This window comes from Nipponia nippon, unplaced genomic scaffold, assembly GCF_047370975.1.
Source record: "Nipponia nippon isolate SJK-2023a ecotype South Korea unplaced genomic scaffold, ASM4737097v1 scaffold_10, whole genome shotgun sequence".
In the NCBI taxonomy this organism is placed as follows: domain Eukaryota; kingdom Metazoa; phylum Chordata; class Aves; order Pelecaniformes; family Threskiornithidae; genus Nipponia; species Nipponia nippon.
Window position 1 is genome coordinate 15942934 of NW_028262291.1, and position 24710 is coordinate 15967643.

General features: G+C 40.2%; 2 protein-coding genes across 2 annotated transcripts in view; one reads left to right on the plus strand and one right to left on the minus strand.

Moving 5' to 3' along the window:
- The window catches only part of USH1C (USH1 protein network component harmonin), a 51220-nt gene extending 42725 nt beyond the window's left edge, over nucleotides 1–8495 (minus strand). The window contains exons 1-4 of the mRNA XM_087745667.1: nucleotides 8319–8495; nucleotides 4257–4324; nucleotides 2201–2344; nucleotides 1601–1739 (exon numbers count right to left, since the gene is read on the minus strand). Of these exons, the coding sequence (XP_087601793.1) occupies nucleotides 1601–1739; nucleotides 2201–2344; nucleotides 4257–4324; nucleotides 8319–8354 (387 nt within the window). The 5' untranslated portion in view covers nucleotides 8355–8495. The remainder of the gene's footprint in view (nucleotides 1–1600; nucleotides 1740–2200; nucleotides 2345–4256; nucleotides 4325–8318) is intronic.
- Nucleotides 8496–11755: 3260 nt separating this feature from the next.
- The window catches only part of OTOG (otogelin), a 110797-nt gene continuing 97842 nt past the window's right edge, over nucleotides 11756–24710 (plus strand). The window contains exons 1-4 of the mRNA XM_087745666.1: nucleotides 11756–11874; nucleotides 11967–12027; nucleotides 12155–12209; nucleotides 16689–16779. Of these exons, the coding sequence (XP_087601792.1) occupies nucleotides 11823–11874; nucleotides 11967–12027; nucleotides 12155–12209; nucleotides 16689–16779 (259 nt within the window). The 5' untranslated portion in view covers nucleotides 11756–11822. The remainder of the gene's footprint in view (nucleotides 11875–11966; nucleotides 12028–12154; nucleotides 12210–16688; nucleotides 16780–24710) is intronic.

Genomic DNA, 24710 nt, shown 5'->3' on the forward strand with positions numbered 1-24710 from the left:
TTTTCTAGCAGTGAAGGGAGGATGTAGCTGGAATCTCTCTACTGAGCTGATCACAATCCGGGAACGACTCTCTTGTCTACACTTCCCATTCTCACTGTGTAATGTAGCACACAAGGTACACAAGCTTTTGTAGTGCAAACTCTGGGAAGGTGCATCAGTGCCCTTTTCTGGAGTTACCCACCGGCAAATCCCATGTTTAAAAGTAGGCTACTGACACATACAGCAGAGCGTTTGTGGTGTCCTATGCCACCATCTCAATTATAACTAAGTACAGAATTTGTGGGGGTGTATTCCCTGAATTTGTGGTTTTGTTCTAAGAAAGAGCTTCTGAAAGCATCCAGGAGCCAGTCATGTGCCTGTCCAGAGCAGGCTGCCAGAAGATGGGACTAATTCAATGGTGATTCTGAATTAGTAAATGGAATGTATAGGTATGAATGCACAAACAAAAGGGCACATGCATGTATGCAAACAGGGAAAGGAACATTTATTTACATTTTAGAAAGCTCTCAGCGTGAATTATACAACCATGGTCCCCTAACTTTAACTGGCTTGTCGACAGAGCTTTTTATTTTTTTCTAATCTAAGAGAGTTGTGGGGTTACACTGCAGCATATCTACAAAACACATTAGTTTAATTAAACACTGTAATGAATCATGCCAGTCTAACACATTTTAGACTAGTATTAAATATAATCCTTAAACATCAATACTTCCAGCAACTATTCACACTTGACAAATTGAAGTTAGCCAGGCATATCAGCCTTTCTACTCGGAAACACAGACCATTAATACACCTTATCAGCTTCGAAAGCATAGAAAGATGCAGACATTTGCCATCGCAATTGCTCACTTCTCTCTTCACTAAGATATATACAAGCAAGCAATCACACACTCAAAAAAACCAAACACCCAAAAATTCATTAATGCAAATTGCATAAGTACTGCTATAGAAAAAACATATATAGACATAATTATTTTTGCCAATCTTGTTACAGTTCATCTATCTAAAATTTAATCACTGAAAGTGCAATTCTATGCAGTACAAAGGATACTGGAAATGGTTAAAGATAGATTCTTTTATGTACTTCCATTCCATAAACCAAAACCCCCACAATTTATACATGAAGTTCCAGTAAACACTTTATTACACAAATTACACCTGTGCAAGATGGAATTAACATTTTTAGTATTTACATGCTCTGTTCTACATTTAATCGGAATTTGGCAACTTAAAATGCTCTTCCACAGTCTAGTTAGAGACCTTTCTTTCCATTTGCTTACATTTAACTGTTGCTACTCATGAAGTATAAACAGTCCAGAAAGCCCTTTTATCTTCAAAAACTATCATGTCCCAAATGCGAAAGGTTTACATATCATTAAAATTGGTGAAAAGAACAATTTTGATAACTTGATTCAGTGCTGGTATAATGGTATTTACTATGGCATTGACTTACATATTTTATGAATTTTATTACAAGAGACAAAGAGCGCTTTAGCAATAGCTATTCGTAAATATTAAAGAACAATTCTTACTGCCTGCTTCCCTAACATTGTAGCAAAAGGCTTTTTGCAGCACAGCGGCCTGAATATAATATTCATACCTGAAGTCCAACATTGTCTGCCTGTCCTCCTTTAACTAACTGGGAGATGAAGAGGCCACAGCTGAATTCCACTCCACCTCTCACACTTATTCCAAGTCCTTCAGGATGCAAACGATCCAGTCTCACCTCTTTCAGCTTTCTGCAGAAATGGAAGATACTTGACTGTTCAGCTGCATAACACTTTGTGGCAATAATGTTTCATATGAAAGTTACACATTATTTTTCTCTTATAACATTTAGGCATGAAGAACAGCAAGTTGACTGAAGTTTGGATGGATGTGTGTTAGCTAAAGCCATCAAGTATTTTTCATAAGAGGAGACATCTGCAATCATCGAAGTGTCTGCTTCTAGAGGGTTAGAGCTATAAGAATTTTTTTATTATTAAATGCAGGAAAAATGAGAAAAGATTGTTTTAACTGGAAAGCATTGTTTTTGACTCCCTTCTTTTACTAGATTAAACTACTTGGCAAACAATTCCATATAGCTCAAAACTGTACTTCTAGCAAATATAGCAAAAGTAAAAAAATTATGCCCAGCCCTACACAGGTGACTGATATTCTACTCAGAATAAGTTAGCTGCATTGCTCTGCATTCTCTTACCGTGATCTTTTGGGTGTAAGCTGATCATATTCCACCTGGTGTTTCAATGGGATAAGTGGGCGGATAGCATCAAATAGAGGCAATCTGCTTGGTTCATTAATAACGAGTTTTAGGTCCCCTACAAGCACTGGGAGATTCATAGATCTACAAAAACACAGTGAGAAAACAGGAACAGGTAATCAACACACCAACACAAAGCATCATTTAATAACTTGCTGTACACGTGACTTCAAAATTTACATGTCCCTTCAACCTACTAAAGAAGTTATTTATGTAGATACTGATTTAACCAAAGCAAAATAGCCTCTGAGAAAGCAAGCCTTCTGTAAGCAAAGAGGAATAAGAACTACCTCTTTCAAAATAACAAAATCTCCTGTATATTGCCTTTATCTTTTAAGGTCACGCACATCACTTTTATAGATGACATCTGTAATTTCTTTCTCAGAGTCCCCAAAAGATTTATGGAACCATTTGGAAATAACTTTCCAGATCAGATATACCCGCCTACTAGATTTTTGTTTCCTTACTAGTTAGTAATCCTTCTAAGTGCATCTAGGCTACAAGCTCCTTCTGCTCCTGAACTTAGGGGACTGACAAATTGTTTTGATCCAGGAAAAAAATCATGATACTCAGTAACTAGAGCAGATACTTGGTTTAAGTTTTAAATTTTTTTTTCAAATCAAAATTGATGGGCCATCAACCAATAAACAAAAGCCACAGAAGTTAAAACAGATGTTCACAGCAGTTTGAGAGCTATGCAAAGTAGCCTCCTTGATATTGTCAGCACTGAGATAGTTATAGGTCTAGAAAATGTACTACTTTGCCCAGCTGCAAGAGTGGAGCTCCCTAAGACTCAGTGGGGCTATTTCTACACAACATCCAGTTAAACGTAGCCTATATTGTTTGCTGCGCCCATATTTGCTTATGGGATAAGAGGTCAAATACTTTTGGAAATGCTATTCACAGTGAAGCAGACATTAAATGTTAACTCCAACAGCAATTGCACATATTTTTGCCCTGGAATACTTCATAATGTATTCAAAAAAAGGTGATACATCATCAACTATGTTCACAGAGACATTGGAAATTTTGCTCAAGTCATTGCAATTTTGGAAATTTAAGAAAAGTTACTATACGCATTGTTAATTTTGTAACTGCAAGAAGATTTTAAATAATTAAGACCTACTGAATCAACTGGCTTTCTAAACAACAGGCTTTATGAATGGAGAAGCAATTAGACAGACTTGAGTGAAACTGAATCAGATATGCAGCTGAATACAGCCATAACTATAGCTCAGGGCAAACATCAGGTGGAAACATCTACATTTCACTCAGCTGAGATGCTATTAATTAGGATATGAATGGAAACAATGTCTATCAGACCCACTTGTCTATGATGAGTGGAAAATACATTCTCATCTTCTTTGAAACACAATGGATCAGACGCTGATCTTATTTGCAATGATAGAGGTCCTAAGCAACTGTAGTTTAAATCAGTTCAGCAAAAGGATTGGTAATAGGCCTATCACCTTACAGGTTTTTTTCCCATTACGTCGTAATAAGCCAGAGCTGTTAAACGTGCCAAACAGATTCTCAGACTAAATTTTTTGAGCTTTCAGATAAAACAGTTGCAAATTTTTATCTGAATAGTTAGCAAAAATCTTTGAAAAGCAAACCAAATGACAACCTCTGTTGCAAAGAAATAAGCATTATTTGTCAATATTAATGAATTTGATTAATGTTCTCTTCCTCTTTCCTAAGAACAGTTTTATCATCCAAGTGCTTTTTCCCCCCAATACAAATCCACCAAATTCTTTTACAAAACTGCCAAGTCATAAAACCAAAGTAACTTTATGGGTGATTGCAGACACGCACCTTCCTTGTCCGCAGGCTATGCTGTAAAAGTATAAAACTTCATTAAACAGAATAAAACCTATTACTTCAACTACTTTTCTAGTAGCACATAGAAAGACCACTTGAAATCTTGAATATTGACTCTTTACATTTAAAAACATTAGTAAAATTCTACACAAACATATATAAAGCTAGATCTTACTGGTGGTACATCCGTAGCACATCATAAAGGTAATCCTTCTCTGCTTCATTGTCAATGAGTAGATTAACCTGAAAACCCAAGGACATTATTGTAAATCTCTGACTAAATAACCACAAATGTTGAACATACAAAGCTTTCACAAATTCTTAAGCCATAGAGCACAGATTTCAATAGAGAAAGACTTTTTTGGGTTTTTTTTTTAAATCAACACATTTTTGCAATAGAGTATTACCTCACAATGTGAAACTTATAACAAGACTTTCTAAAATTAGTATTAAAACAATTGGACAAAGTGGTAAATACCGATATATTCTGTATGCTAGATTTCCCCTCAGCAGTAATATTATTACAATAATATTATATTTGCCTTACCTGATAATCACTGTACTGTTGAATAAATGTTTTCAGAAACCTCTTTGGCCATTCATTAATATAGCACATGCCGTCACAGATAAAACCACCACACACTGAGACGATTATAATCTACGTTGTCATTCAAACCACTGATTTCAGGATCTCACTTCTAACATTATGCAAACTGCTACATGTCTGTTCCTCTTTGCTCCAGCTCTTAACTGATAGAACTTGCTAGTTATTCTTTCCTCCCCCACTAATAGTACATTTACTTAAACCAGTGTCATATTACTATGCCTGCTCTTGGATACTTCCAGTAAAATAAAGCAAAAAAAAAAACCAACCACCCAAGAATTCTCATACAAGCAGTTCAATTTATATTCAGTGACAGCAAGACCCCCACCGATCTTACTTGCAGTAAGAGGCCACTTCACATTAGTTTTACATTTGGACAAGCTTAATGTTTAGGAAAACAATTTACATCTGACCTAAAGGCTAATATTACCACCACATGAAGTCTGAGGACCAATTTGCATACTTAAAGAAAGGCCCTTTCTTTCTAGGTTTGCATTATATTCTAAACTAAATACATGCTTCATACTCCCTTTGTCCCTTTTGTCTCTTTAAAGCCAGCAAGACTCCACATACAGGTAGTTTTCTATTACTTGTCTCCTCTGGAAAGCTTTCAAAACACCTAAAGGCCAAAAAGCTACATACAGGACAAGACTGCTTGACAGTAATGCTAGTGAGCAAACCAATTTATTCAGAGTGAATTTCAAAACATAGAAGAAGTCATCTGACTTCAACGGAAATAAAATGGTTGCAATCAAAACTAACTGGTTCACCAATACTGTACACAAACTCAAGGCAAGGTGATACATGAAAAACTAATTCCAACACCCATTTTTCCCTTCCCCCTCAGGAAAAATACAACATATAAATCAGCTTTGGTTCTGATATACAGAACTCAATCCCTAGTGCTAGCTAAGGTACTGCATGAGCAGTGTCTCATGAAGAACATTAAATGCTTAAGCACATCAACCCTACACAGCAAACAGCAAAACCATCACCATCTCTTCTCCCAACCAGGAAAGCAACCAGTGACAATATGACATTTTTCTTCTGATATGCTAGCTAATAGACACATCCCCACTCTCTCTCAGGAACTGGAGGGCCATACCTAAATGCTGCCTTTTCCTCTCACACAACAGTCTTCCTGTTTGGTTCCTGCACTTCTCACCCTACACCAGCAACTTCCTCCTCTGACAAAAACAAACACTCAGGTAACTTCTTATATATTCAGAATGCTACAGCTGGCTTAATCTTCCTGGACCATCTCTCTAATTAGGTCATTCTTCTCCTGTTGCCTTCTATTCCACCAATTATCACTTCATTGTAGCCACCTGCATCTTTTACCATTTTCCTAATTCATTAACTCCTTGGGACAGAGTCCTAGTATAGACATACACTTTACCTAGGCTCATCAACAGCTTCCAAGAGCTGACTCTAATTTCATAAACCCTAAAAGATCATGACCCTGTGTGTTAATTAAAAAAAAAAAAAACACAAACAAACAGTGGTAACATGGTGTAACTTGGATCAGAGAAGTATTTTAGTATCTCTCTATTTCTTGAGAAAATAACTGTGGAGATATGGGATAGATGATTTCACAGCTTTTAAACCAAGAATATTAAAAAAAAACCATCTGGACAGAGTCTTGGGCAACCTGGTCTAGGTGGCCCTGCTTGAGCAGAGGCGTTGGAGCAGATGACCTCCAGAGGTTGCTTCCAACCTCAACCTTTCTGTAATTATTTAAGGGTATCTTCAAAGTATTTGTGTAATTTACAATCCTAGAACACAAATAAGGAGTTGCTTATGCTCTATTTCTCACTATATAAATTGCACTGTTTTTCATAGAAATTAATAAGGAGTCATCACAAAAACTGCACCTACATACAAGAGAAAAATAAAATCTGGCAACAAGTCTATATAAGTTTATTCAGTAGAAGAGTAGTTGCGGGGGGGAAAAAGCACTTTTTGGTGTGGAAAAAGTTCAGATTACAGTAATGCACTACTGTAGCACTAGCCTAATCTGTCAGCTTTCAAAGAATAATATAAAGTTCTAACTAAGCTACACAGCCTTTGAAAAGCTATTGAGGGAAATGGAAGAACTGGCCAATATATTTGCATATATTATATATTTTACATTGCTGCTTGGTTGATAGGGAGAACTGATTAAAATTACTAAGAAAAAAATAATATGAAAGTGGCAAATCATTGAGGAAACTCAGATCCTCTGGCTGAGCATTTTCACTACTTTGACACAGAAGAAGTAAGTATCCAAGACATTAAAATTGCCACAGGGGCCACTAGAAGCAGGAGGATACAAAGTAATTTAAAGAAAAGACCTGTTCCGGTGTCCTCTAACTCAGATGAAGTTTTCACTCAGATGTGCATCCTACTTATTTGCACCAACAAACGCTGACAATAAGTCTTATGTTATCAGGGGTGGGACTAGAATGATTTATCAATTATAGCAGCAATGAAAGGGAAAAGGTTTAAAGTTCAAGATGGTAACCACCCGCCTAGGAACCAGAGTCTTTATAGATATGTTGCACAACCCACTGTTGAGTTATACAGTAATAGGTAGCAAGGCAAAAATAACCTGCTAGATGGCTACAGTCATCACTGTGGAGTATCCAAGTCCTTAGTGTTCTTGAACTTCAATTTGTCATGTAAGTGTTTTTTTGCAGCCCCTCTACTTCATCCTAACAATTCTTTTGTTAATGGCTTTATTACCAGGTGATACTTCTATAAAACACAACATTACACTACTACAAAGAAATTCTACTCCCTAGCTGACAAAAAACCAAACCAAAACAAACAAAACAAACCCCAAACCAAACCAACCACAACCTCCTCCGCAAAACAACTCACAAAACTTTAGTCTGAGAGAGTCCTAAATGGCTATGCAAAAACATCTCTTAAACGTGCAAACCATTCTTCCCTTCCTTTCCTTAAAGGGAGCTTTTTGAGCTTACTTTGGTCATACAGTTTCGAACTCTGCTGAGCACAATTATTTAAATGGGTAAATGACAAAATGACATGCCAGGCAGATTGAGTCGCTCTATGTATCAAGTGCATTTGCACATGACTGCACATGCACAATTGCACTCGTGAATGTTAAGGTGGAACTCAAGTTGCCTGAGCAGCGGCTGGCAGCGCACAGGACTGCAAATGTGAACAGCCTGGGCCTGGACTTCAGCACCTGCACTTTCGCCTTCCCTGAACTCGACTGGGTGCAACATGTTTTACATATATTAAAATAAAATACATTGTATCGAGCCCTGGAAAAGCTCATGCATCGGGGAATGTTCTTCATCTTCTCTCTTTCCCATTTTAAGGGTTTTAAGTTGTACAACCACCCTCTCACAGCAGGCTGCCGCGCGCTTTTCCGCGCCATTGGCAAGGCAGCACCAAGTTCCCCGAGCTTCTCCCTTCCCCGCCGCTCCCTCTGGCAGACAGGCAGCAGACAGGCGGCGGCCAGCCGCGGGCAGCGCCGGCAGCACGCCCCGGGCCCTCCCGGCGCCCGCAGCCGTGCCCTAGCCCGGCGCTGCGCCTCCCTCCAGGCCGCGGGGGAGCAGCTCTGCCCGCAGACCGTGCTCGCCCGGTGAAGCGACCCCGGGCCCCGCGGCCCCGCTCGCTCACCTTGTGCCGGAACTCACGGGCGACCCGGCGCTCCATGGTGCGCGGGGTGCGGGCGCTGCGTAGCTGCGGGCGCTGCGCGGGGTGCGGGCGCTGCGCGGAGCGGCTGCGCCGGCGAGGCCGCGCCCCGGGGCGGCGGGAGGCGCGCCCGTCGCTCTCGGCCGCCGCCGCCGCCGCCGCCGCCGCCGCCGCCGCCTACAGCACCCCCGGCCCTCGGTCGCCGCCGCCGCTCCCCGGTCTCGCCGCTTTATCGGTACGAGCCGCCGGGCAGCGGTAGCCTCCCTGCCACCCCAGGTTTTGGGCAAAGCAAAAGAGAAAGAAAAAGTAAAAGAGAAAGAAAAAGTAAAAGGAAAATAGAAGCCCCCCTCCCCCCCGCCCCCGTGTGCGTGTTACCTGGCCTTGCACCGACCGCCTTTTCCCTGGGCTGATTTTTACAACTGGTGTGTTTCATACAGCACAGAGCTCGCATCCAAACTTCTCTTTTGTATTTGTAGGTGTGTATATCACTAGCCCTACTACTTAAGAAAAGCACGAAGATTTGAAATTTAAAGCATGCTAATACCTGGAGGGAAAAAAAAAAAAAAAAGAATAATTTGCTTCAATAAATTGCTCTACTGTAAATAATTTCAGTTTTCTATTTTTAGGTCAGCAAGGTGAATCTGATATATCACTGTTTAAGTCCGATTTCCACCAGCCCTTCCCACTAACAAATATTGTTGCTTACAAAGGCAGCCTCCAACACGCCTGCTGTGAGTAACTGCGTAAGAATCAAGCTCAGAGTACCTGAAAAGGAGCCTATTTCAGACTAATCTCTTTTAGGTAATTTTGTCTTGGGATGGTTCTTCTCCCACTTTCCCTAATGTAGTACACAATAATATTCTGTGATGAAGGCTGGAAGCGAGTGGAGGAGACCAGCTAGCCTATGTCCCTTAGCCTCCCTGCAGAATTAGCTCTACCCACACAACTCCAGAGAGAACAGGTTTACGTCAGCACAGGTAGCTTACCTGCTCCTCCTTCCAAGAGAGTGGAAACTTGTATGAATACATACAAAGGCATGACAAAAAAAGTTCCATACTGCCAAATACAAACTGGAATCTGTTTTATTATTCCTGTCTGATAACCTTCATAAGCTACACCGGCTCCTTTAGAAATGGGTCTTACCCCTTTCAGAAGATGGCTTTGCTGTATCGGAACATTTCAATGGTATGGACACTACGCATTTCTCATATCAGGTGTCAGGAATAAGAGACGAATGCGTTTTAAGCCTGTGTACAAACAAATACAAAAACTGTTTCAGAAAACAATTTTCCCTTAGAGGTGCAACTAGAGGTACACAAATCATTTGCCTCCTACCTAAGACAAGTTCCAGTACCACACAATATTGAAAATCTATTCTATCCAAGAATTAGACATACTGCTATAGAATTTCTTCCCTGCATATGCAAAATAAAATTGTCTTTTGTCTGAAAAAAAGAAGGAAGGAGATGCGTAAAATTTAAAGGACACATAAAATATCATGTATGTTTCCTTTAAATTTACATATAGACTATAGCAGTCATTGATATCTATCAATCGTTTCTGGAAGACTTTATGGGAATAGATCATTTACAAGCGGAAAGTTATGTCCATTTGAAAGAAAGTGACTTTTTATCATATAGATACATTTTCCAGGGGTCAGAAACAGCTCCATGTACTAAAATATTGTGGAGTTAACTTCATTTGGTGATGTGAAAACTGCCCTGAATCATCAGGTAAAGGAGACACCACAGAAAGGATAACGAACTTGGTGGGCTGTTAGTCTGCTCTGTTACACGAATTCCTGTGCTCTACTCTGCATAAATACAAAGCAAACAAACCCACAAAGCTATCCCATGCTCCAATACTGGAAGTTTGATAATCAGAAAATTTATGAGATGGTTTTGGAGTTTCCATTACTTCAAACATGTCATATTAAAAGATGGTACAATTATGACTGTTTATTAGTTTTGGATAATGAAATCTTTCATAGCAGGAAATCAAATTGCATCTAAATTAGTTTTAAACTAGTTTCAGCTATTGTTTGTTACTTGTAGCGTTAAGGGAAAATTAATAAAGTGGGCAGACTATTTAGTAGGCAAAGAAATACATTAAAATGTGTGTTGTGTAAACTGATTCCTGTTGCTTTTTATCTTTCTCTACTTCCATTAATGTAATCTGGATCAGAGAAAGTACACCAAAGCCAAGTGCATGGTGCTTTCAGAGTGGATGTGCTCTGCTACAGGCCGAGGCTAGCACATTATTCTAAAAATCTGTTTGGGGTTATTGGGAAAAGGCTGTGCTGAAGTTAAAGAGTATCTTTTCTGTCTCACTTTCTTTTCTCTCATACACACTCTCCCTCCAACATTTACAGGAGAGAACAGAATTCTCAGTGAAAACATCACTAGTTTTCCATCATTTCATTAGAAATGAAACACTTGTTGCAGCAAGAAACACAATCCACAGGGACAAATTACAAAGGCAGAAAAGAGATCTTTTTAATGACTTACTGTTAACAGACTTCCCAAAGCAGTCAGAAAAGGCCCCTTTTCATCTGAGACAGTTTCTCACCTGGTATGGGCAGCTTCTAAAGCTGCTGTTACAAGATATGCAAACCTGAAGAATGATGGGGAGAGAGGCAGCAGCAGATGGGAAAGGGAAAACAACAGAAAAAAGGTAACAGCAATAGGAAGAGGGAAGAAAAATAATGGAAGGTAAACCAGACAGCAAATTTAATCACAAGGGGGGGGGGGGGGGGAAGAAGAAGAAGAAACCTGGAAAAGGGTCTAGAGAGAACTCCAAGTTCAAGAGTGTGAATTTATAGTAAAAAATCGTTCTCAGAAGCTATGGAAATAATCCATACACATTAGCTGCATACTGCATTCAGTTCATGTCTTACTCATGCCTTTCATTACTCAGGTTCTGACACCTGTTTCAGCGGGTCGGGGCCAATGCTCCGTGTTAAGCATCGACAGCGTTTGCTGCCTCAGCACAAGCAGGCAGCTCTCCGCAAGCTGGCAGTTTTCAGTCGTGCGACATTCCCAGGAGCAAAGGCAAAGCCCCGGGGCTGTTCGCGTTAGAGGCTGGGCGCAGCCTCACACCCCACCCCACCCCACCGCGGGGGTCTCAGCTCCTGCTGAGAAGCCGTGACGCTAATCGTTTCCTGAACCCCACAAGGCCGGAAAAGTGGAAATAAATGTGAGGAGCCGGCGAGGTCAGCGCCCGGCACGGGCAGCCAGGCAGAAGCGCTAGTGGGGCCGGAGCCGCTCCGGCTGCGGAGCCAGCAGCCGGCCTGGGGCCGAGAGCTCCGCGGCACGGCGAGGGGCGGTGTCTGGGGTGGGTGCTCGGGGAAGGGCCGGGGGTGGAGGGCGGGCAGGCGGCTGATAAACCCCCCGGCCGCCACGCCCGGGAGGGCGGGATAAGCCCAGGGTGCAGGTAGCGGCCGGCACTAAGGGCCGCAGCTCCGCGGGAAGCTGCTGACCAGCAGCCCACATGGAGGGCCGGCTCTTCCTCGGGGCGCTACTGTGCGCCTGGCTGCTGCCAGGTGAGCCTCCCGCCGGGCAGGGCGCGGGGACGGGACGGGAGGGAGGAGAGGGCAGTCCCGGCCGTCGTTAACCTGCCGCCTTTGCCTTCCAGCCCTGTCTCCACAGGGTGCTCGGGCGCAGCTCCCCGTTGGCGGGGACCTACCGCTCCCCAGGTAAGAGCCAGCTGGGGCTCCTTCCTCGCCGCCGTGGTGGGGGGCCGGGCGGGCGGCAGCCCTGAGGCGGGCCGGGGGAGTGGGCTGCCCGGGCCAAGCAAACCCTGCCTTGTTCTCCTGCCCTCAGCAGAGCCGGCGCCGCGGGACCTCGGACAGGGGGCGGCCTCGCCGCGGCGACGCAGGTAGGGGACGCGGGCCGGGCGCTGTGAGGGGCGGGCGCGGCGGGGCTGGGCGGTGGGGCCGGGAGGGCTGCGGCGCCTCTTCGGGGGGGACGAGGCCGACGGGACGTGCGGCTTTGCTCTGAGGAGCCCCCGCGAGGAGAGCAGCCCCTTCCCGCGGCCGGGTACCTCGAACCGCCGTGCGACCAGGGCTGAAGAGGTGACGCGGTGCCGTCGCTCGTGACCCAAGATGGCGCCGGGCTTTCCCGCGCTGCGCCGCCGCCTGGCGAGGCCTCTCTGAGGGGTGGTTGACGGCGCCGGTCTGAGGGACGGGTGGTCTGTTTGTCATCGGGATGATGTTTCTTGTATCTTATCTGAATATATCTATATGTTACTATAATGCTATCAGTATTTCTGATCTGATAGCTGTTCTGCCCTTTGTGATTCTTCAGGGCTTGTCCTTCAAACAACATTGAATAAGTGCTTTATCCCAGCCGTAAGGAGTGTCAGTCATGAATGGAAGGAAACTTGGGGTTTAAGGCATTTAAGTTGTGAGGGAAGACAGTAGTTAGAGCTTCAGCTTGTTCAGAACTAGTTATATGTTGTATCATAGAATGTCCTGAGTTGGAAGAGGTCCACAAGAATCATCAAGTCCAACTCCTGTCCCTGCATAGGATAACCCCAAAATTCAAACCATAGGTCTGAGGGCGTTGTCCAAATGCTTCCTGAATATCGTCAGGCTTGGCACTGTGACTACCTCCCGGGGGAGCCTGTTCAGTGCTCCACTACCCTTTGGGTGAAGAACCTCTTCCTGATGTCCAACCTAGACCTCCCCTGGCATGTCTTCCTGCCGTTCCCTCAGGTCCTATCGTTGGTCACCAGGGAGAAGAGATCAGCTCCTGCTTCTCCTCTTTCCCTTGTGAGGAAGCTGTAGACCGCGATGGGGTCTCCCTTCAGTCTCCTCTTCTCCAGGCTGAACAGACCAAGTGACTTCAGCCACTCCTCGTACGGCTTCCCTTCTAAACCCTTTGCCATCTTTGTGGCTCTCCTCTGGACACTCTCTATAGCTTCATATCCTTTTTGTACTGTGGTGCCCAAAACTGCACACAGTACTCAAGGTGAGGCCGCACCAGTGCAGGGTAGAGCAGGACAATCGCCTCCCTTGATCGGCTAGCAATACAGTGCTTGATGTGCTATGTATTATACTATGCTGTATGCACTATGTATGAAGCATCCTTGCTCCAAGGAAAGCTGAGGTCTGGTCTGGCTCATCCAGCAACAATTGCTTTGTTGGGAGCCTTTTCACTTCTCAGTAAAAGTAAATGAGCTGGCAGTATCAGATCGCTACAACTCAGTACTGGTTTTTGGATGTGATTTATCTTGGCAACCCGACTGTATCACTTGTGGTGTGTTGCTGAAATGTAATTAGGGTGTGTGGTTCCTGCCCCCTTGTTTGAGGGTGGGAAGAGGAAAGGTTGCTTTGTAGCCCTTGTTCATGGCTCTGCAGAAGAGTTGCCTTTCTTTCTGCTTTCTCTCCGCCTTTCCTGGGAAAAGCTAGCAGAGGCAAAAATGTACCACATAACTGCAAACAGGTAACAAAATCAACCACTGATAAAAGCAAATGCTTCCGAATTGAAGTTCCCTCCAAGAATTCAAGATACAGTAATAGGCTCTTTGTTTCCTTCTGTGCTAGCCTACTGAGCAGAAAGCTTCAGTTAAGAAATATGCTTAGGAGAAAGGGGGGGAAAAAAAATTCAATATTAGTTTTAAAAAGGTAAGAACCTGAAGAGTAGTTATTCTAGCCATTTGAACTGTCTAAAACTAACAATAATGCGTTTTTACATGTTCTTGCTTTTAATAAGCTTCCTCAAGAGGACAAGGTAAAGCCACACTAAGCTATGGGACTTAAGGCCTCTGCAGAATTTTATGTCCATGAAGACTTAGTTAATTACATAGCTTCCAAGATCAGTTTTCAGTCAATTGTCTAAGTAGGTATTTAGAACACAGAAAACACCTGCTATTTTAAAAGTACTTTACAGAATCATGCACAGGGCTGAGAAATTTGAATAATAAAACTCTAGGGCATGAAAATTAAATGCAATAAATCTAACTAAGTCCTTAGGTAAAATTATGTAGGCATAGCTGGTGTTGTTTGTAATGTTATTTTGGAAATATTTTGCTCAGTTATTTGTATCACTGTAGACATCATGCATTGTAGCTAATGCTGTTTATTAACAGATACTGTATTTGTCACTTAATTTTCCTTAATGAAAACTGTATTTTGTAATCAATGTGTCACTGAAATATGAACATTTTAGAGCATATAGCTGCTGTTCTCCATGAGGTGAAGAAATAATATGAAATGGCTGTAACATTGGTGTTACTGTATTAAGTGAACTAGATAAATGTAATTAGATGCTTTGTTAATAAGGATAAACTTACTATCATAAGTCATTGGCTTCTGAGGATTGAAAAGTTCATGTTAAATTGTGAAAAATGTTACTCAGCCTAGATGTGGGCAGCTCTAGAACAAAGATAGAAGGTTATGGATAAGTTGAGCAATGTGGTTTTAACAAAGGCATACTAATTAGGAGGTGTACTTCTACCTGTCATGAGCATGGCAATATAACCACATCATGACAAAATATGAACAGATTTTTGTAACTTGGCTAAGCAGGTCTGCTCTTCTGTTTTCTCAAGCAGATGATATAGGCTGAATTAGCTTTTGTGATTTGGTATATTGCTGGCTTTTTCCTTTTTTTTTTTTTTTAAGGAAGTGCAAGTATTTACGTTTTGAAGAACTCTTTAAGGCACCTTTATAGATCAATGCTGATACTGCTTTCCCTTCTGCATGATAGTACATTTTACAGGACTGGTTGTTTTGTGTGTACTAAAACCATAAGCTAATATTTCCTTAAAGCGTATTTTCTACAAGAGCTGGTATAGAAATTATTTTCTGAGTAATACATAAATTGCCTTGGATATTGTTTCCTCTTGAAGAAAAATTGTGGAGAATATTAAACAAGTTGTACATGCTCAGGTGCTTTCCTATTTCTTTCTGTCATTAAAATGCTTCCTTTAAGATGGGTTGTCTTTGCTCACCAGTTTTCTTGAACCTGGGCATTCAAAGCTGCATCTTAAAGTGCAATTTCCAAAATACTACCTACAGTACCTCTGTATAAATGACTGAGTTTGTACCTAGTCCCACTTCTCTGCAAATGGGGTAGATAAGGTCATGAATTTAGAAGTAAAGTGCTAAAACTTTGTACTTGCAAGAAGATAGGAAGGAACTCGTACATTCACACATTATGCCTAAACTATGCACCATCCTTGGGTAAAATGGTGTAAGAATGTTGTCCCTCCAATTTACCTAGAAGCTGTCAGATGACTAATGACCATGACTGATATTTAAGCTGTTAACAACTAACCTGTGGGTTCTTCCTCCCCTGCCCCCCAATGTATTGATTTGAGTTCCTGTCATGGTACTCTGGTGAGACTCAGTACTGCTCCTGGTGCAGAAATTATGCAGGTGCCACTGTGCAAATAATTTGAGTTCAGAAAGAGAGTGGAGGGATTGTGACTGGCACCACTGCTAGATGGAAGAATGAAGTGGAAGTTGGATTAATAGATGAATATGGCAAGAATAAGGAGGGGAGTCAACATTATCATGACATACCAATTTATAAAAATGATTACAAAGTGTAACAGACTAGAAACACTAGGTTTCTAAAGGGAATTTATTGGAGAAAAAGAAAGCTTCATTCACCACAATATTGAGAATTAACACAAGAAAACTCAATATATCTTGCTGCTAACTGTTGAAGGCAGAAGTGCTTATGAGAAAGGAAACACAAGAGAATAAAAGGTTTATTCTGTCATATATTTCTGAATGCTAGAACAAGAGGAAAAGATTAAGGAGAAGATGGTAGGAAATGTTTTGAAAAATAACTTGGGTGTTAATGATTTTTTTAAACAAACAAAAAACCGCCACAAAAAACCTGTTGATTTTGCTGGGTTTTGGATCAGGTTCGTGGAAAATAGGTGAATTTAGGACCTTACATGACTTTTCTAATGTTGTTTAGTGATTTATGCATGCATATACTTTAAAATGATTTTAAATAACTGTAACTGAGTGATAAGAATTTCCAAAACAGCAGAATGTTTATACTCAGAATTATGTTGGTATAGAGGCTGTAATTGAGAGTAAAAGGAGTATGGAGAAGGGCACAGAGGACAGTGTTTGGATAGGCATTTTGGCTTAATTGGCTTAAAATCTGCCTGCTGTCTTTGGGCATAATGTACTTTGATGCTCCTTTGCTGGAGTCTTGAGCAGAGTGACTGTACTTTTTACTTTACAATGGTGTTTTTTGGTAGCTTTGTAGTAAGCCAATATGAAGCAGTGAGCTGAATAAAAATGGTACATTTACTGATAGACTGTGAAGAGATTTTTAAGGTTTCTTGGTTATAGCTGCTGATTTTTTTTTTTTTTGTTCTTTCTGAAAGGCATCTGGAATGGCAGTTTCTAATGCTTCATCTACTACGATATCGTTATCTTGGCACAGGAGACTTCATGGTATGAAATGTGGACCATCTAGTAAGTTATCTATGTTTTTACATGAAACAACTTCAATTGTCTGTTATATTCTGCATAATTTAATTATTTTTATGAAGAAAAAAAAAAACTAAAATAGCTGATACAGGCCTTCAGGGTAAAGGAGCTGTACCTTGATTGGTCTCAAAGGACTACAGTAGTATGACCGTTTATCATGGGGTTTGACCTAGCTTTAAGTTTACATCTGGTTCTGCTTTGATCATTTGAAAGACTGTGTCTAACTGCAGTTTTTCTAATGAAGAGCTTTCAGCAGGGCAATCTGCTCTTGTAGTGACATACCTAAAGATGTAGATTTCTGCCTAGATACCATTAAATTACCTGTCCTGTATTTCTTCTGTGCTTGGAGGTTTTCTGTTTGTTACTTTTTTGCTGAGGTAATCTATGGATGCTTTTTGTGTGTGTAATCTATGGGTTAGCAATATGAGGTACTGTTAGGCACCGGCTTGCTGTGGTGGTCATTTGCTTGAGGAATTTGCATCATGTCTTTTTTGATTTATCTTATTTTCATCAATGGACAGGCTTAAATCTCTTTGCTCAAGGGTAGAGATCCTCTGTGTTAGCTCTTTTGTAGAGCCTGTGTCATGCTTGTCTTGTAGAAAGGAGAAACATGAGGCAAAATAACTCAGAGTAATTTCAGTTAGTGATGCAAAACCTCTAGCTTCGCTTCAGTCAGCCTGATTTGTTGCATTGGACATGGGAGCTACGCATACTGAATAGTCTGGGTTTGCATCCCCTGGCTTTATAGCACAAAATGCAAGACTGATGTGTGGACTGGACTCTTATCAATTGTGATTAGGGTTGTGTCATCTCCAAAAGCTTTTTATTTCTGTAATACATACGGTTTTCAGAAGCTTTTGAGAAGTGCGTAGCTGAATGTGGAAAAATAGTAGAAGGGCTTAGAGAAGCATAATATTACTCAAATAAAAACTGTTACTTATGAACTTCTCCAATATATGAAAAATATCAGAGAGAGAGAGTATATGATAAAATTTCTCTACAAATATAGCACTCTATACCAGTAAAACTCCCTCTGCTTTTGAGGGGTTATACCAGCTTATTGACTAAGTAGTAGTTCTTTTCTTAGCTCTATTTTTTTTTTTAACTGAATAAAGCAGCTTCCAAAGAGAAGATGTGCAAATTGTGCTGAGAAATTAGTTGCCATAATAATTTTTTGGTTCCCTGGGTTTACTTTTTTGCCAAGTGAAAATTCCTTTAATGGGACTAGTGGATTTCATGTTCTGCTTCAGAACAACTAGCTAGAAAAAAGACTTCTAAGATGTATTGTCCTGTTTTAACAGAACTCTCGAAAAAGGTTTATGTGTAAGTTTTTCTTCTTAAATAGGCCTAATATTTAAGAAAGGGAAGAACAAATCTGGAAGGAGGGAGAATGAAATGGGTAGCAAGTATCTCATGCTAACTCATCATGTGTCTAAGCTTTTAAAGGAGGATGTAGTTATGATGGCAAGAATTAGGTTTCATTGCCTTCTCCAGATGTAATGGGTTAAACTTCCTGGTTTCTTTCTAACTCATGTTTCTATGGGGCAAAAATATTTCATAAGGATTTTATATTTCTGATGTACTTACTTCGGCAAGACAATGTTGTTGGAGACATGCTTTAAAAATTATTGATTGCCCATACTTGAAGGCAAATAAAATCAGGATTATTAAACTCTTTAAACAGTGGAACACCTAGACTTGGAAGTTTCCTTTTTAAATCCCAGTAAACTCTGTGTGGGAAATGGAATCCATTGTTGTCTGTGTGCAAAAGACATATTAAAAACAAAGCGAAAGAACAACCTGATCTGCTTTGTGCAAGAGTTTTGGTAACATGCTCTAAATGCTTAAACAATAGTTTCATTTTGGCCTTCCTATTTGGAGAGATGCAAGCCGCTATAGCTCTGCCCATGGACTGGGATTTGCACCAGTCTGGGGATATATGAAATAGAAAAGCTTTTTTTTCTTTTTTTTTTTTTTAAAACCAGCAAGGTACGTTATCGTTTTTTTTCCAGTTTAGTGATGTCTTTATGAAAATTATTCTGCGACATACTTAGAAAACTGACTATAACAGACTTATATATATTTCATCCTATTACAGCGAATACTTGTTGCAATAACATTTTTTTCTTGCTTCCTGTAACTCTGTATATATAGATAACCAACATGTTTTATGTGGAATTTGTATGATGGGTGCATGATTTATTGTGCAATGCATCTCTTTACCTTTGTGTTTTATTAGTCAACTGAAAGCAGTTTAGAAAGCAATGTAATGTCTTACATGTCAATGGAACGAAAAAAGTTGGTATAGTACAAGTAAATGCCAAGAGATAAAATCTTGTATTAGTTTCTTGTACCTAGGGAATATGGGATTTGAGTTTTGAAATGTTTATCGGAGTAATTGACAGCAATTAACATGTAGTTTACATAGCTGTTAAACATGTAACTTCCTTCCACACAAATCTGTTTTTTTCATGGAAAGTTTAAAAAGACCAAAACAAACAACAACACAAACAAAAAAACCTCCAGGGCTAATGCATATTAGGAACCTGACACAGGCAAAACAAATTATTTCTGGAAGTAAGTTTCAAACTACTGCTGAAAATTCCTACTAGGCTAAACACGTCAAATTTTCTTGTGTTGAAATGGTGTAGCAGGCATGAGTCTTTAATGTTTGAAGTCACTGTTGCTATAGAAGATACTTGTCCCTTACAATATGTATGCTGATTTCAAGAGATGCACCAGAGCAGAAAATCTGCAGCTAACTGGGAGGCTCTTAGTATTGAAGGATTATAAATTGCATCCTACTCATTCACCTCAGAATCTTAACAAGGAAAATTTTACATCCTGGTGTAATGAGATCTTTGTCCTCATCTCAAGGTTGTATTGCATCCTGTTGAAGCCTGTATGCCACAAAAAACTTGTGCTGTTACAGGCAGATGTTTTCAAAGACTGTGAAGTTGAAGGATAAAAGATAATGCAAGAAATGTGTTGTATTAGTTGTCCCATAGTCAAAAGGACAGCTGAAAGCTTTCTAGAGAAAGTGTGCAATGGAAATTATGCAGAGTTACAAAATATAAAACTTAAGAATGTTGACAGCAAAAGTTTTAAATATTCAGTTTTAAGCATACCTTCTACTCTTTTGTGCATGGCTATAGGCCTAGTTGATGTTTCTTGCAAATTCTCATCCCAAGCTGCTTTGTTTTTTCACTTTTCCATTTCAGAATAAAATTTGCTGATTTTTAAATAATTGATCTTTTTAGTAGTTTGATAACCTTCAGGCAGACCCCTCCTCTACACTTGCATAAAGCTTTTAAAATATGTCATCTTTTAAAGTATCCTGAAAACTAGAAAGTCTCTGACTATTTCTGTAAATGACTCTCTGGAGCTCTGAAACTGTTTGGGCCAAAGTTGGTAAATGGGCAGAATCATAAGAACAGAGGGAACAGGCTGGACCTGGTACCTACCTAGCTTACGTAAAAACTTGATCACTTTCAGATCTCTAATCTTTCATGCCTCAACTTTTCTGTCCAAGTGTATCTAATGAGTATCTTGAAAGAAAATGTATCTTCAATGATTTGCATTAAACAAATTTTTCATGCCATGTCTTAAAGCAATAACAAAATACAGAATTCCAACACTAGTAAGTGCTTAATGTTTTACAGAAAAATACCCATAGGAAGGTCCACATCAGTCACAACTCTTCAAGAATTAATAGTGTATTGATGATAATGGTGTATTACAATGCGGTCAAAATTCAGTTGGAGCAACTGGCTTGATGTGATGGTTAAAACAAAAAAATCAAACATTTCAAGGTTGATGTGTGTGGTAATTTGAGTAGTCAGACATGTTCTTGAATGTGTTGGCTTGCTTTTGTGAAAAAACTTTAATTAAGATGTCACTTTGATATAGTATCTTAACTTTTGTATGGGATACAGATACATGCTTTCTTTGCAGTTGTCTCTTTGCTCCAGGACTAGAGCTGTTTAGTGACTGTATCTCACTAATTTATATGTGAAGCCCTTCAGCACGAACTCTCAGCTGTACTTATTTTATTCCTAATAAATATGTTAGAAGATTGGAAGAACAAATAATCAAACAAGGTAGATTTACAGTCTCACTTTTTCAAAGGCTGTGATAAATAATGGGCATGAGGTTCTGCTGCTGCTTACAGGATGCTAGCTCTGGCCTGAAGGCTGTCACTGCCTGACACTGAAGAATTAAGAAGGGGGATGAACTAAACGGAGGTCCAGGTGCCCAAGGGACTAAAATAACCCTATCCACATACTGAGTGGGGTCGCAGCCTATTCAGTAATGACCAAGTGGTTAGAATATTTAAGCAATGAGAGGAGCAGAGAAGAATTCAGACCTGTGTTATAGGATGATCCCAAGTCTTCACCCTGTTCAATGAAGAAGGAATTTGAGATTAATTGCTTCATGGCAACAATGGTCATATCAGAGTGACTTGCAGGTTGTAATGGCATCAGTGGTTAAAAATCACATTGTTCCATAGGCCTACCACGTTCTTCTAGAAAAGTCTCACCAGTTTTCGATTTCAGATTCCAACCCAATGCACTCAACTGGCATAATGTCAAAGGAAAAAGAAGAGCTAAGGATTTTTTTTAAGAGGTCACTTTCAGGTAAACAAAGGACAATATTCTTCTGTAACCTTTCCTAATTTTAACCTTCACTTAGTCTTGATGTTTATGCCCTTTCTGCAGGTGTTACTATGTTTCTCATGTCCCTAGGAGGGACCTAAGCTTATGATAAAGTGACATGGGTTAGCGTATTTAGGGAGCTTATATTCCTTTAATGACAAAGATCAGAGTGAACCTTTTGCTATAGGATGTATATTCTGGATACCTGAGGAAGTATTTCTGTGTTAACTGAGCAAATTGGATGATTAAAGGAGGCCACGTTATTTGCAGTAGTAAGATCACTAAATGTGATCTGAATCAACGCTATTTCTCTCATTACCTGGTTAAGGATAACTAATGTTTGCACACAGAGCTATTTTATGCAGTGTAAGGAAAGATACTATAGTTATGTAAAAAGGGATGTAAGCAAATACAAGAGCTACATTTATCATGTTTTCTTAGAATCATACGTGCACAGACAGAAGAGAACTTCATAAAGAGGAAAATGCTCATCATTGAGTCATTTGACTTCCAATTCAGATTTGACTAACTCCCTTTCTCTAAAAGGGAGCAAGGGAGATTCTTCGCAGTGACAGCAAGGGTCCCCAGATCAGCTGACTGTGTGCACAATCTGAATAAATGTGGCTCAAAGCAGGTTACCTGAGCCATGCTTAAAGGGGAATCGTTCAACCTGAAACATCAAAAGGGGTATAACTTCCTCTACAGCTAAGAGGAACATGACTTGCAGTCTAATTGCAGATTATTGTAACTGGACAGGGCATAATCTTAGAGAAGCAAAGAACAGAGACCTGAGCTCTAGTTACATGGGTCTTGCAACAGTCAAGATGAAAGAGATCAATGTCTGTCTCTCTTGACAAGAGGAATAAGGCTTTTGCATTAGTGACAAGATTGGTCACTGTGAGTATGTAAATGAGATAGCTCAGTCGGAATAAGTAGGGACCTTTCTACATGGTGCTTGCCTTAGTTTTTAAATTGAACTCATGCTGGCCAGGCAGGGAAAGGACCTAGATATTTGGGCTAGCTAGGCTTGGAGCATTCTGTTTTACCTTGCCTATCTGCCTTGTTCTTTTCAGCATGGCATCCTTTTTCTTTTTTTTTTTTTTTTTTTTGAGGGGGTGGGGTGTGTGTGTGAAAAAATATAAGATGTTGGTAGGAAATTGGTGTTGGTAAAATATCAATAAAATGAGCTTCTAGAAGAGGGGAGAAAAATTAGGTAGGGAGAAAATGCTTTATAATTGATTTATTTTTCTGTTCCTATTGCTGGAATCAAGAATTCAGCATCGATTCAACGGCAGTAAGATGTCAATGATCAACTCTTGACTTGTTTGAAAGCATTTGTTTCCTTGCCATCAGTTTATGAAAAAGCATTTCAACCATTCTGTGAAGTAGTTCAGAATCTACTTTTGATGTTGGTGCTTTTCATGTATGTTTAGTGAATTCCAATAGTGAGAACAAAACCTAAAGATGGTGTGACCCGTGAAATCATAAAACAGTGGTCCGTATCCTAGAAGGCTTTCCTCTGAAGTCTAATTCTGTCAAGACTAAATCAATTGCAGAGTTTATTTGGATTGTCAGAAATGGAGCTTGCTTTATTTTGCCTGCATCAGCAAAACTTCAGACCCTCTTTAGCAAAGTTTTCTCAAAAGCCTGAAGGTAATCTAGGTATGTTCAGACTTCTGTGTATACTACTGATGATTAGATATTTCATAAACAAGGGTTTTACCAAAATGGGAGAAAAGATCTTTTTCTGTGAATTCTGGTTTTCAGGACAGCACTTAAATTCATATGTAAGATTGTTTCTCAAGAATTATGTTGTTTATAAAGATAAAGAAAACAAGAAAGCTGAGTCTTCAGTTTGTCTCTTCCTGAATTAGTTTCTTCTGAGCAGATTGTCTGCAACAAATACAGACTCGGTTTCTGTTCTCCAAACAGAAAAATTACTGTGATTGCTTAATACTCAATTATTAAAATTCAAATGCTTTCCTAAAGAGACTTAAACTTTAAAAGATCGAATATTAGCAAAATAAGTGAATATATCACAATTGTTACAAAAGCATTTGATCACAAAGTCTAAATTCAGTAGCAAGAAGCTTCATTTCTGCTTGTGCACATCTTTCCTTAGACTGTGAATACTTGTTTTGTCAGATTTTGATGGAGATCTTCTCAGGGAAAATAAAAAGTAAAAAAAGCCAATGCCTCTCCCTCCCCCAAACCCGAACTTCTCATTGCAAGTTAGGGAGCTTGCTTTCTCTACAGTAGGCTTAAGCATTAAATTTTTCCTTTCTTAAAAGTTTGTCTCTAGAAACCAGAAATGAGCAGTGGTCTGTGTCTTTATGGAATGTGTTTGTGGTTTGATATACTTAAAAGTTGTAAGATGGAAGGAGGGTGGGCAGCTGAAAGATTTACACCTGAGATATCAACATCTGTATTTCTAGGGTAGCATGCTCTCATCCAGGTAGAGCTTATCCATACCGTGTTATTTGTAGCAGTCTTTTATATAAGCATATAGGCACCGTGCTTTTTTGTTGTGTAATACTTGTTCGCTTACTCTATTAGTTGCTTAGGGGACTAAAAATGTGTCGGACTAACAGATATAACAGCCGTTTTGATTTGGCTTCTCTAAAGGTGCAATAGATTTACTTCATCTGGTTGTGTTTCTTGAGGTGAAGCTTTTGCAGTATGTTTCCTGTTTCTGGAGGCCTGTGGGATTCTCCTGGACATTTAAATGCTAAGCCAGCATATCCTATCATTCATGGAATCATAGAATCATTTAGGTTGGAAAAGACCTTTAAGATCATGAAGTCCAACTGTTAACCTAACACTGCTAAACCGTGTCCCTAAGCACCACATCTACCCGTCTTTTAAATACCTCCAGGGATGGGGACTCAACCACTTCCCTGGGCAGCCTGTTCCACTGCCTGGCTACCCTTTCAGTAAAGAAGTTTTTCCTCTATCCAACCTAAACCTGCCCTAGTGCAACTGGGGAGACTGTTTCCTCTTGCCATATTGCTTGTTACTTGGGAGAAGAGACCGACCCCCACCTCGCTACACCCTTCTTTCAGGTAGTTGTAGAGAGTGATAAGGTCTCCCCTTCAGCCTCCTTTTCGCTAGGCTAAACAACCCCAGCTCCCTCAGCTGCTCCTTATAGCACTTGTGCTCTAGGCCCTTCACCAGCTTCGTTGCTCTTTGTTGCTCCAGCACCTCAATGTCCTTCTTGTAGTGAGGGGCCCAAAACTGAACATAGTACTCGAGGTGCTGCCT